Here is a 12,314-nt window from a genome sequence, read left to right as displayed (position 1 = left end):
GGAAAGGAAAAAGTAGAATTATCTCTATGCCCATATGATATGCTCTTATATATATAGAACACCTAAGGATACCACAAAAAAATGCTAGAACTAATAAATAAATATAGCAGAGTTGGAATATACAAAATCAACACACAAAAATAAGTTGCATTTCTATGTATGAGCAATAAGTGATCCAAAAAGGAAAAAAAATTAAATTCCACTTACAATAGTATCAGAAAGAATACTTAGGAATAAATTTAACCGAGGAGGTAAAAGACTTGTACATTGAAAACTCTATAAAACATTACTCAAAGAAATTAAGGAATACTCAGATAAATGGAAAGACATTCCATGTCATGGATTGGAAAATTTAGTACTGTTAAGATGATATTATTACCCCAAAATGATGTATGGATTCAATGTAATCCCTATCAAAATCCCAACAGCATTTTTTCATGCACTGAAAGACACATTCTAAAGTTCATATGAAATCCTAAAGGATCCCAAAGAGCCAAAACCATCTTGAAAAAGTGGAACAAAATTGGAGGACTCACACTTCTTGATTTACTAAAATGCTGCAGTAATCAAACAGTGTGGTCCTAGGATAAGGACAGACATATAGAAAAACAGGATAGAACAGAGAGCTCAAATATAAACCCTTTTGTATATGGTCAGATGATTTTTTTTATAAGCGTCCCAAGACTATTCAATGGGAAAGGACAGTTTTTTCAACAAATGGAGCAGGGAAAACTGAATACCACATACAAAAGAATGAAGTTGGGCCCTTACCTTATACAATATACAAAGATTAGCTAAAAATGGATGAAAGTCTTAAGAAGTAAAACCACAAAGGTCTTACAAGAAATCATACAGGAAACATTTCATCATGTTGAGTTTAGATGTGATTTCTTGGATACCAAAAACAGACAACAAAAGAAAAAGAGACCAATTGTATATCATTAAAACTAAATCTTCTGTATATCACAAAAAAGAATGAGTTGTGTTTTTTATGGAAGAAAATATTTGCAAATCTTATCTTTGATAAGGGATTAATATCCAGAATATTTTTAAACCAGTAGGGCTTGAACTCACAAACCTGAGATCAAGAGTCATATGCTCTACCAACTGAGCCAGCCAGGTGCTCCTACATGTGCAGAATATATGAAGAATTATAACTCAAAGCCAATAAATAAACAACTCAATTAAAAAGTTGGCAAAGGACTTGAACAAACATTTCCCCAAAGGTATGGCCATTAAGCATATGAAAAGATGCTAGTCATTAGAGAAATGGAAATCAAAACCATAATGAGATACCACTTAACACTCATTAGAATTCTATTATCAAAAATATCCAAAGTCTCCACAACATGATATTCTCACAAGTTTCAGGATACAATCCAAAATTATTTGACCTCTGAAGAATCAGTGAAATGTGACTTAGTGTCAAAAGAAAACCATGAGATGCCAAACCCCTAATGATCTAGATATTGGAATTATCAAATACTTTATAGCAGCTATTCTTGAGCTATGCTCAGTGAGATAAGGAAAATGCACTTGTAACAGATGAAAAGATAGATCATCTCAGTGGAGAAATAGAAAACGTAAAAAAAGAAAACATTAGAACTGAAAAATCAATTATTTTAAATAAAAATGTCACTGAATAAGCTTGATAGCAGAATGGAACTGATAGAAAAGCCAGTGAACATGAAGATAGATTGATAGAAATTGTCCAATCTTGGGATCCCTGGGTGGCGCAGCGGTTTAGCGCCTGCCCTTGGCCCAGGGCGCGATCCTGGAGACCCGGGATCAAATCCCACATCGGGCTCCCAGTGCATGGAGCCTGCTTCTCCCTCTGCCTATGTCTCTGCCTCTCTCTCTCTCTGTGTGTGACTATCATAAATAAATTTAAAAAAATTAAAAAAAAAAAGAAATTGTCCAATCTGAAAAAGAAAAGTTAAAATTAAACAAAAAATTAGAAACATAGGGACCTATGGGACAATTTTAAAAGGTCTAACATTCAAGTAATTGGAATCTCTGAAGGAAAGGAAAGAGAATTGTCAAAATATATTTGAAGAAATCATGGCAGAAAATTTCTTAAATTTTTGAAAAGACATTAATTTGAAGATTCAAGAAGTTCAGCAAACCCAAATAAGATACCTTCAAATAGATCTATGCCTAGCTATTCAATAATAGTCAAACTGTTAAAAAACCAAAGAGAAAGAGAAAACTTTGAAAACGGGGAACAATAACTCTAATGATTATGTACCTGTCACTAGAAATGATAAAGTCAAGAAGACCGTGGAATAACATCTTGGAAGTGTTGAAAGAAAATTTTTCTATATCCAGTGAAAATATCCTTAAAAAAATGAAGTTAAAATAAAGACATTTTCAGATAAATAAAAATTAAGGGAATCCATTGCCATCATGCCTGAATGACAAGAAATGCTAAAGAAGTCCTCAAAATAGAAGCAAAAATGATAACAGAAACTCAGATCATGCTGAATGAATTAAACAGAAATGGCAAATATATAGATAATTATGAATACCTCTTTTTTAAACTTTAAAAGCTACATGTGACAATTTAAGCAAATAATATATTGTCTTGTGGAATTTATAATGTATGCAGAAGCAGTTTGTATACATGTATACCATATGCATATATGACAGCTATAACATAAAGGACTGGAAAAAGAGACTGGCAAATGGATCTAAACAGCCCAATGTGACTTTCAGGAAACCAGGAATAGAGGGGAACTTTCTCAACCAGATAAAGAATCTGTTTGAAAAGCTTACAGCTAATATTACACTTAATGGTGAAATATTGAATACCAATATCATATGTAATGGTAACATATTAAATGCATTCCCCAAAAGGATTGAGAATAAGCCAAGGATGCCCATTCTTACCACTTCCATTCAATACAACTCTGGATGTCCAAGTCATTTTAACCATTTCAAGGAGACAAAATAAATTTGCCTCTATTTACAGGTTACATGATAATTTACATAGAAAATTATAAGGAATTTATAAAACAATTACTAAAATTAATTCAATATAGTAAGATTATAGAATACAATGTATATATTTAAAAATCCATTGAGAGGCACCTGGATGGCTCAGTTGGTTAAGCCTCCAACTTGATTTTGACTCAGATCCTGATCTCAGGGTCATGAAATCAGGTTCCACACTGGGAGTGAAGCTTGCTTAAGATTCTCTTTTTCTCTTTCCCTATACATCCCTCTCCACTCTCTCTCTCCTTCTCTCCCCACCCCACACAAAAAAACAACAGTTGAATTTTTATATATTAACAGCAAACAATAGAAAAGTGGAATAAAAATACCATTTAAACAGCATCAAAAAAAATAGAAACAAATTTAGCAAAAGACATAATGGACTTCTACACTACAAACTACGGAGAATTACTGAGAGAAATTAAGGAAGACCTTACATAAATAGATCTACCAAGTTCATGATTAGAAAATTCAGTTTTGTTAGTAGATCAGTTCTCTTCAAATCATAGGTTTAACAGAATCTCAGTAAAAATCCTAAGTTTTATTAAGCCATGACAAGCTGATTCTAATATTCGTCTGGAAATGTAAATCACTTAGAACAGCCAAAACAATTTTTTAAAAGAACAAAATTTAGGGATTTATACTCCCTGATTTCAAATTTTGCTAAAAAGCTATAGTAATCAAGATAATGTGTCACTGGCTTAAAAATAGGCAGATAGGTACCATTCGAATGAAAGAGTCCAGAAATAGCCTTACTCATGTGAAGTCAATTGATTATCAACAACAGTAACAAGACAATTCAGTGAGGAAAGGAAATTCTTATTCAGTAAATGGTGCTAAAACAATTGGACATCCATTGCAAAACAATGATTTCTAAATCTTACTTCACACCATATTAAATATTAACTCAGAATGGACATACATGTAAACATAAAAGCTAACATCATGGAACTCCTAGAAGAAAACATAATAGGAAATCTTTGCTATCTTGGTTTGGATAGACAATGATTTCTTAGATGGGACACAGAAACATGAACCATAAAAGTAAAAAAAAAAAATACATTGGATTTAAAATAAAATTTAAAAACTATTAGGAAAATCAAAAGACAAACCACAACTTGGAGAAAATATTTGCCATGCATATATCTGCTGGTGTACTGTTACCTAGACTATGATGAACTCTTACAACTTAATAATAAGGCAACAAAACTTACTCTAAAAGGGGGAAAAGGGCAGCCCCAGTGGCCCAGAGGTTTAGTGCCACCTTCAGCCTGGGGTGTGATCCTGGAGACCTAGGATCGAGTCCCACGTTGGGCTCCCTGCATGGAGCCTGCTTCTCCCTCTGCCTGTGTCTCTGCCTCTCTCTCTCTCTCTGTGTCTGTCATAAATAAATAAATAAATAAATAAATAAATAAATAATCTTTAAAAAAATTTTTAAAAAGGGGTAAAGATTTGAACTTCACAAAGGGGCATACACTAATGACCAATGAACATTTGAAAAGATACTCAGTATCTTTTAAAATACAAATTAAAACCACAATGTTATATCACTATACATGCATTTAATTAAAAAGACTGGTCATATCAAGTGTTGGCGATAAAGTGGAGCATCTGAAATTCATAAGGTATGATGGGAATGTAAAATAAATGGTACAACTTTGGAAATTGTTTTTCAGTTTCTTAAAACATTAAACATACATTTGCTAGGTGACCCAGCCATTCTACAACTAGATACACCAGAGAACTGAAACATACATCCACACTAAGTTTTTAGTAACTTTATTCACAGTAGCCAAAAACGGAACAGAACATAAATGTCTATTAAGAGGTAAATGGGTAAACAAAATTGGTGTACCCATGCAGTAGAATACTCAAAGATAAAAAATAACAAATCTACTCACACACAACATGGATGCATCTCAAAATGATATGATGAGTAAAAGAAGCTAGACACAAAAGAACACATATACAATACAAAGTGTATGTGACAACAAGCAGGCAAGTGACAACAAGCTGATCAGTGGTTGCCTGGACCAGAATGAATAAATTGCAAAAAAAGTAGAGGAACTTTTCAGGATTGGTAGAAATATATGGTTTCTTGATTGTGGTGGTGGTTTCATGAGTATATGACAGCCAAAATTCAAAGAATTATATGGATGTGGATGTACTTTACGTAAATGATTCCTCTAAAAAAGTGATAAGGAAAAAAGTCCTTGATACCAGAAATACTGTTGTAGGCCTCTTTTTGTATCCTTTCTTCCAGAAATATGCATTTATTTTAATAGATTTACTTCCATGGTCCTGGTACTGTTGGTCTTTGTACTTTCACAAAGCCCATCTCTACGTATATCATAACATTTACATATGAAACTTTAAACTCTGTAATGGCAGGACTTTGTTTAGTTTAATGCTCTGTCTCCAATAGTATGAGAGAGAGAGAGAGTTATGAATCAATGACCGCTTCAAAAGGAGACATGTAAAATGAGGTGAGAACATATAATAAGAGAACTTAACCTGGACTAGGAGTTAGGGAAGATCTCCCCAAGCAAGTGACCTTCAGACTGAGACCTTAAGGGTGGTAGGAATTAGCCACATGACAAATCTGAGTGTAAATATCAGTAAGTCAAGAGTGCTGAGGGAGATTTAGGCTGAGACTGTTAAATTTGGGAGTCACCCAGGAAAAATGTATTGAAAGAAAATAATAGAATCCTGAGGAACACCAGGATTTTCAAAGGAAGAAGAAGAAAAGGGCCAGGGAAGAATGTAAAAGGTAGGCAGGAGATCACCTGTGTGAAATGGAGATCACCTTGGAGACCACCACCGTGTTTGAGGGAGTGATCAGCGCAAGTTAAATGTTGTCAAACTGTCAACCATAAATACTAAGACACAGCCATGAGAGGTCTCTGGTGATCTTTAGGGGAAGGAACAGATGGGGACAAGAAGAGAGGAAGACAGAGGCCATGTTGTAATGGGTTGAGCAGCGGGATCAGAGGAAATGGTGATCATTAGTGCCCAGAAGCCCTTGAAACAAAGTTTCTCTGGATGGGAAAGTCCAGTAACCCAAGGGAATATGAGGTCAGGGGAAGACTTTTAGTGGGGAATGTGTTGTCCTTTTTGCATTTCTGTTTCTTAGATGGGAGATTTTTGAACATATTAAATACTGATGGGTCGGAGCCCATGGAGAAGTAGAGTTGAAAATTCCAGAGAGAAGTAAAGTTCCCAGAGAAGATAGGAAATGGTTCACAGGTGGAGGGACGGGTGGTGATTTCAGAAGAAAACAATACAAAATAAAAATCAGAAACCACCTACATGACCATCAATAGGGGCCTCTAATTATCCGAATATATATCTCCCTATACTTTAGTGACTGTATTTCTGTGGTAAAATCTAATGAAACTGCTAGGTTGACAAAAATATCGAGAGAATTAATGCCAAATTATACTCCTTAAAGCACTGAGTTAGTCAATTTACCTACCAACCTATAGGAGAGAACTTGCTTTCCTAAATTAATATCCTAAACTACTAACAATCTGGGCATTATCACTGACTTTAACCTTGGCCCATCTGACAAGCAAAAACATTATTGTTATGTTGATATAATTTACATTTCTTTGATATTGCATGATGTTGAATTTACTTCTCTGAATTTATTGATCACTTAAATTTCTTTTTATTTTCCTGTGACTAATCTATTCATATTCTTTGTTCATCTTTCTACATTTTTGTTCTTACTGATTTATATGAGCTCTTTGTAAATTTAAGGAAGTTAGCTAGTTATTTAATGTCGTGTATTACAAATTTTGTGTTCTAATATACTGTTTACCTTTGAAAAATTAGTAGATGACCTTTAAAGGACGAATTAGAGTTTGTTGTGCGGATAAAGAGAGGAAAGATATTCTAGGTAGAAACAGCAATATTAGCAGTGTTATGGAAGAATTGTAGCCATATGTTGAGTACTATGAAATATTTTAAATATGCTTTACTTATGAATGATAGTTTTCTTATTATCTCATTGGGAAGCTTGTTTTACTTGGTGATGTTACATTATTTTGAATTCTCTCTTGGTAGTCTAACCATCAATTAACTCATTCTTTTGTACCCCATTGTTGTTTAATGAATCCTGGTCCGTTCATTAGAGACAGTTTCTAGATGGCCAAGGGAAGCCTGTTGGAGCTTAAAATTGACCATATGAATTGCTTCTTGGCCTTTTGGTTAAGATCAAGTATAGTATCTGTTCTTGTCAGTTTAAAATTGACCATGTGCTGCTTAAATTTTGATTACAGACACAACAAGTTAATAATTGCTGACATATTTAAAGCAAAGCCTAAATGGTTAAAATGTGGGGTTTTTTGTCTATTTGTTTCTAGAAATGAAGTCAATGGAACATGATAGTGGCCAGTTAAGTGAACTTCAAAAACAAAAGAGTGAATTAGAACAAGAATTACTTACTGTGCAGAGAAAACTTAAAGGTATTATCTTTATGAGCTTAGTTTACTTTGCTGATGAATATAATTATATACACATAACAGGATCATATTATTATTTCAAACTGTACTAACCTATTGGGATATAGTGTTATTATTGGTGTAAAACAGGAATGGGAGGGCACCTGGGTGGCTCAGTTGGTTAAGCATCTGCCTTCAGCTCAGGTCAGAATACCAGGATTCTGGTATGGAGTAGGCATCAGGCTCCTTGCTCAGTGAGGTGTCTGCTTCTCCCTTTCCCTCTGCCAGCTGCTCCCCCTTCCTGTGGGTGCATGTGCTCATGCTCCCACTATCTTTCTGTCAAGTGAATAAATAAAATCTTAAAAAGAACCAGAAATAGATAAAACACTAAAATGAACAGAATTAGATCTGGTATTTTTAATGTCATAAATTTTGTCAAAATCTTTTTTGTGCCTTTAATTGCTATATTAAAGTAGAAAAATAAAAATCATGAGTGCAGGCATTTTACATGAAGCATCAAAAATTAGAGTATTGTTCTTATGAATGAGTAAAGTTAATTAACTCTTATGTTTATTTTTTTAAAGATTGTAAGCACTTTCTTAATTGTTTAGTTTTTGAAGATAAAAAGAATGAAGCCATTTGTACTACCAAATACCTAGAGGCAGAAAAAGTAAAAATCAATGAAAAGCCTCAAAGTGATGCAGAATGCTTAAGGTAAGTATTTCCTACTATATTTTGGTATAAAATCTGGTAATTTTTCAAGTTGTCAAACAGATTTCAGCATAAAGCTAAATGTGTAGTGATTTTTTTAAGTTCCAGTTAAAGACATTAATTCCTTCTATGTGCATTACAAAATATGCTAATGAGAAAATGCTTCACTACCTAGAAAGTGCTACGTGTAAGTTTCACAATGCATGGGGTTGATAATACTGAAATCAATTTTATCTTTTGTTTTACCTCATGGACTCGGTGTTCCTCACATCTCAATAGATTGAGACAGAGTATTGGTTTCACAACTCTCCTTTCTGTTATTCCTAACTTTTTTTTTAATGATTGAAATTCTTTTTTATCTTTCTAGATTTCAGGGAAAAAGAATCACAATCTACTATTTTACTTGAAATCTATTACTTTTTGTGCTGAAAGAATGAAATGTATTTTCTGTATAGAATATTGACCTGCTCTTTATGTATTTGGATAATGAAAGAATGGCTGATGTTTGAAACAGCATAGTCATACACACAAGGAGAAAACCTTCAGTTTGTTAATTTTACTATTATTTATTAATAATTCAATGCTATATTTGCTGGCTTAATTTCTAAGAAGTTCATACACTTTCTAGGCTAAATATAAGGAAAGAAGCCTCATTACTGAATCTATGAGAAGCAAATGAAGCCTTCTCTTACATAAATCATATAGAAATATGTCCACTAGAGCTGAACAAATGCTTCATATTAGCAGTATATTGCCTTAGGCCATAATTTTAGTAGATTGTGAGAAAATATTTGCAATTTAATTTTATGTTAAGTTTTATAAGCATGAAATATCAATCTCTTGGGTGATATGTGTGATGCAGAATGAGTTTCTGTAATGACAATCTGCTCATTGACTTTTTTTACACTTTTAAAAATGATAATGCCCACTGGTATCATTATGGTTAGTAGTGTAAGGGCTTCCGATGTGAACTCCAGTTTTGTGGGTTTATCACACAGTCATAAAAATTTGCCCTGGGTTAAAATTAAACACACAAAGTCTGTTATAGAGTGTTTTTTTCCTTCACAGATGGTGACAGAGGAAATTTGAATAGAAAGAAACAGTAGTTTAGATACATTGTCCATTTTTTGCATTTTAGCAGATGCCAAATAAAATGCCAGTATTTTGCCAGTTCCCACGTTAAATTATTTGGTATGTGTAAATTAGTTTGCTAACTGATATGTTCCATAGACGTTATTTCAAGTATAAAGAACCACGTCAAAGTATAAAGATTTTTGGAAATAGGGCCATAAGCCTTATAATTAGTGCAATAACAAGAAACTAATGATGGCAAGAAACAATGTGACATTTATTCAACATCATGAAGGCCAAAATTAAATTGGTTTTATCCTTAAGTTTTGAAATGTTCTTTTCTGTGTGTTCAAATGTATACTGAAATCTGTTGCCTTTTTCTTAAATTTTCAGGTTTAACTGCTATTGGTATATATGCCATTTTATAGCAGAGTTCTCAAACTTGGCACTTTGACAGTTTGGTACAGGTTATTCTTGGTTGCAAGAGGGCAGTCCTATGCAATTTAAGACGTTTAGCATCATTTCTGGCCTCTACCTACTAGATGCCAGTAGCACCTACCACCCCTAGCTTTGACAACCAAAAATGTCTCCAGACTTTGCCAAATGTCCCCTGGGAAGAGAGGGGTGCGCAAAATTGTCCCCAGTTGAGAACCAGTTTTATTTTAAGGTTATTATAATTGTACGTCTACTTTTATTAAACTTTAACCAGTAAGAAAGCAATTACAAAAAATTAATATTAGTTTATTTCACTGAGCTTATTGTTCCTACTTTTAGTAATTAGAAAATTCTATGCATATTTTATTCTGTCTATATTATTGGAATTCTTTCATAATGATTATGGTCTTTTTTTTTTTAAGTTAATCTGTCATGTTCAGATTATTTGTTGGACTCTATCTTGATGCCATCCATTAATGTAGAGAACCAGTACTTACATTCACAGTGGTTTAATAGTCTCTGCTTTAGGTAATCTTTTCCTATTTATAAATACCAAGATGTTTATTTATTTAAAAGATTCTATTTCAAAAAGTATGGGATCATACTTAACATATGTTAACGCAGCTAACTTGTAGAATATTGCTATGATTAACACTTAAGTCAAAGATTGAATTAATTCATAAGAAGCTCCCAGAAAGTTGTATAACTATCTCGTTTTTTTCATATAGTTCAGGGAGGAGAGAAATAATAAACATCAGGTTCTTGAGAGGCAGTAAGCATAGAAGTTAAGATTATAAACCCCTTGAAACCCTGCTCTGCTAATTTAGTAGTTAGTAACCTTGGACAAGCAATTTAACTTGTCTATGCCTCAGTCTGTACATCTGTCAATGGAGGTTCACAATAGTACCTACCTCACAAGAGTATAGTAAAAATTAAACGACTTAATATATATAAAGCCCTTAGAACAGTGCTTGGAACATAGTAAATGCTATATAATTAGATATAATTAAATTATATAATTATTTATGATTGCATTTTTATTTCATATTATCCATGAGCATTTCATGACTTTCAGACTTCTTTCTCATTTTTTCTTCCACCTTTTTTAAAATTTAAATTTAATTAATTAACATATAATGTATTATTAATTTCAGAGGTAGAGTTCAATGATTCATCAGTCTTACATAATGCGCAGTGCTAATTATATTAAGTGCCTTCCTTAATGTCCATCACCCAGATACCCAGTTATCACATCCTTCAACCCCCTTCCCCTCCAGAACCCCTCAGTTTGTTTCCTAGAGTTCATAGTCTCTTATGGTTGTTTCCTTCTCTGATTTCATCTTGTTTTATATTTTCCTCTCCTCCCCTATGATCCTCATTTGTTTCTTAAATTCCACATATGAGTGAGATCGTATGGTAATTGTCTTTCTCTGACTTGTTTCACTTAGCATAATACCTTCTAGTTCCATCCACATCATTGCGAATGGCAAGATTTCCTTTTTTGATGGCTAAGTAGTATTCCATTATATATACCACATTTTCTTTATCCATTCACTGTCGGTTGACATTGTGGCTCTTTCCATAGTTTGACTATTGTGGACATTGCTGCTATGAATATTGGGGTGCAGGTGTCCCTTCGGATCACTGCATTGTATCTTTGGGGTAAATCCTTAATAGTGCAATTGCTGGGTTGTAGGGTAACTCTATTCTCAACTTTTTAAGGAAACTCTATCCTGTTTTCCATAGTGCCTGCATCAGCTTGCATCTCCACCAACAGTGTAAGAAGACTCCCCCTTTTCTGCATCCTTACCAATATGTTATTTCCTGACTTGTTAATTTTAGCCATTCTGACTGGTGTAAGATGGCATCTCTTTATGGTTTTGATTTGTATTTCCCTGATGCCGAGTGATATTGAACATTTTTTCATGTGTCTGTTGGCCATTTGTATGGCTTCTTTGGCTGTTCATGTCATCTGTCCATTTCTTAATTGGACTTTTGTTCTTTGAGTGTTGATTTTGATAAATTGGTTGCTGCCTGTGTTCTCCTCTAGGATTTTGAAGGATTCCTTTCTCACATTTAGGTCTTTCATATATTTTGGGTCTATTACCTGCCTTTCAAGAACCTGAGGTTTATTATTTCTATCCTCCCTGAACTATATGAAAGAAATAGATCAGTCATAGTTATACAACCTTCTGGGAGCCTCTTATGAATTAACCCAAACTTCAATTTAAGTTTTAGTCATAGCAATATTCTAAACAAGTTAATTGCCTTAGCATGTATTAAGATGACCCAAATATGGTATAAGAAAATGATCCAGTTTCATTCTTCTGCATGTGGCTGTCCAATTTTCCCCACACCATTTGTGGAAGAGACTGTCTTTTTTTCCACTCAATATTCTTTCCTACTTTTCAAAGATTAGCTGACCATAGAGTTGAGGGTCCATTTCTGGGTACTCTGTTCTGTTCCATTGATACATGTATCTGTTTTGGTGCCAGTACCATACTGTCTTAAAGATTACAGCTTTGTAATAGAGCTTGAAGTCCAGAATTGTGATGCCACCAGCTTTGATTTTCTTTTTTAGCATTCTTTTGTCTACTTGAGGTCTTTTTCTGTTTCCATAGAAATGTTAGGATTATTCCAGCTCTGTGAAAAAAAAGT

The 12,314-nt window shown here is 33.6% G+C and overlaps 1 protein-coding gene and 1 pseudogene across 2 annotated transcripts in view; both read left to right on the top strand.

The window, feature by feature from the left end:
- CCDC172 (coiled-coil domain containing 172) overlaps window positions 1–12,314 on the top strand; it is a 58,847-nt gene that overhangs the window by 27,598 nt on the left and 18,935 nt on the right. The window contains exons 6-7 of one of the 2 annotated variants that reach the window (XM_072805180.1): window positions 7,362–7,463; window positions 8,051–8,153. In XM_072805180.1, coding sequence (XP_072661281.1) covers window positions 7,362–7,463; window positions 8,051–8,153 — 205 coding nt within the window. Of the gene's footprint in view, window positions 1–7,361; window positions 7,464–8,023; window positions 8,154–12,314 lie in introns of both variants that reach the window. The other variant, XM_072805181.1, reaches the window with a different exon arrangement.
- LOC140621250 (U2 spliceosomal RNA) lies at window positions 7,187–7,322 on the top strand (annotated as a pseudogene).

This window comes from Canis lupus, chromosome 29 (assembly GCF_048164855.1).
Source record: "Canis lupus baileyi chromosome 29, mCanLup2.hap1, whole genome shotgun sequence".
Classification (NCBI taxonomy): domain Eukaryota; kingdom Metazoa; phylum Chordata; class Mammalia; order Carnivora; family Canidae; genus Canis; species Canis lupus.
Note: the sequence above shows the minus strand (reverse complement) of the source record. Positions and strands in the feature narration are given on the sequence as shown.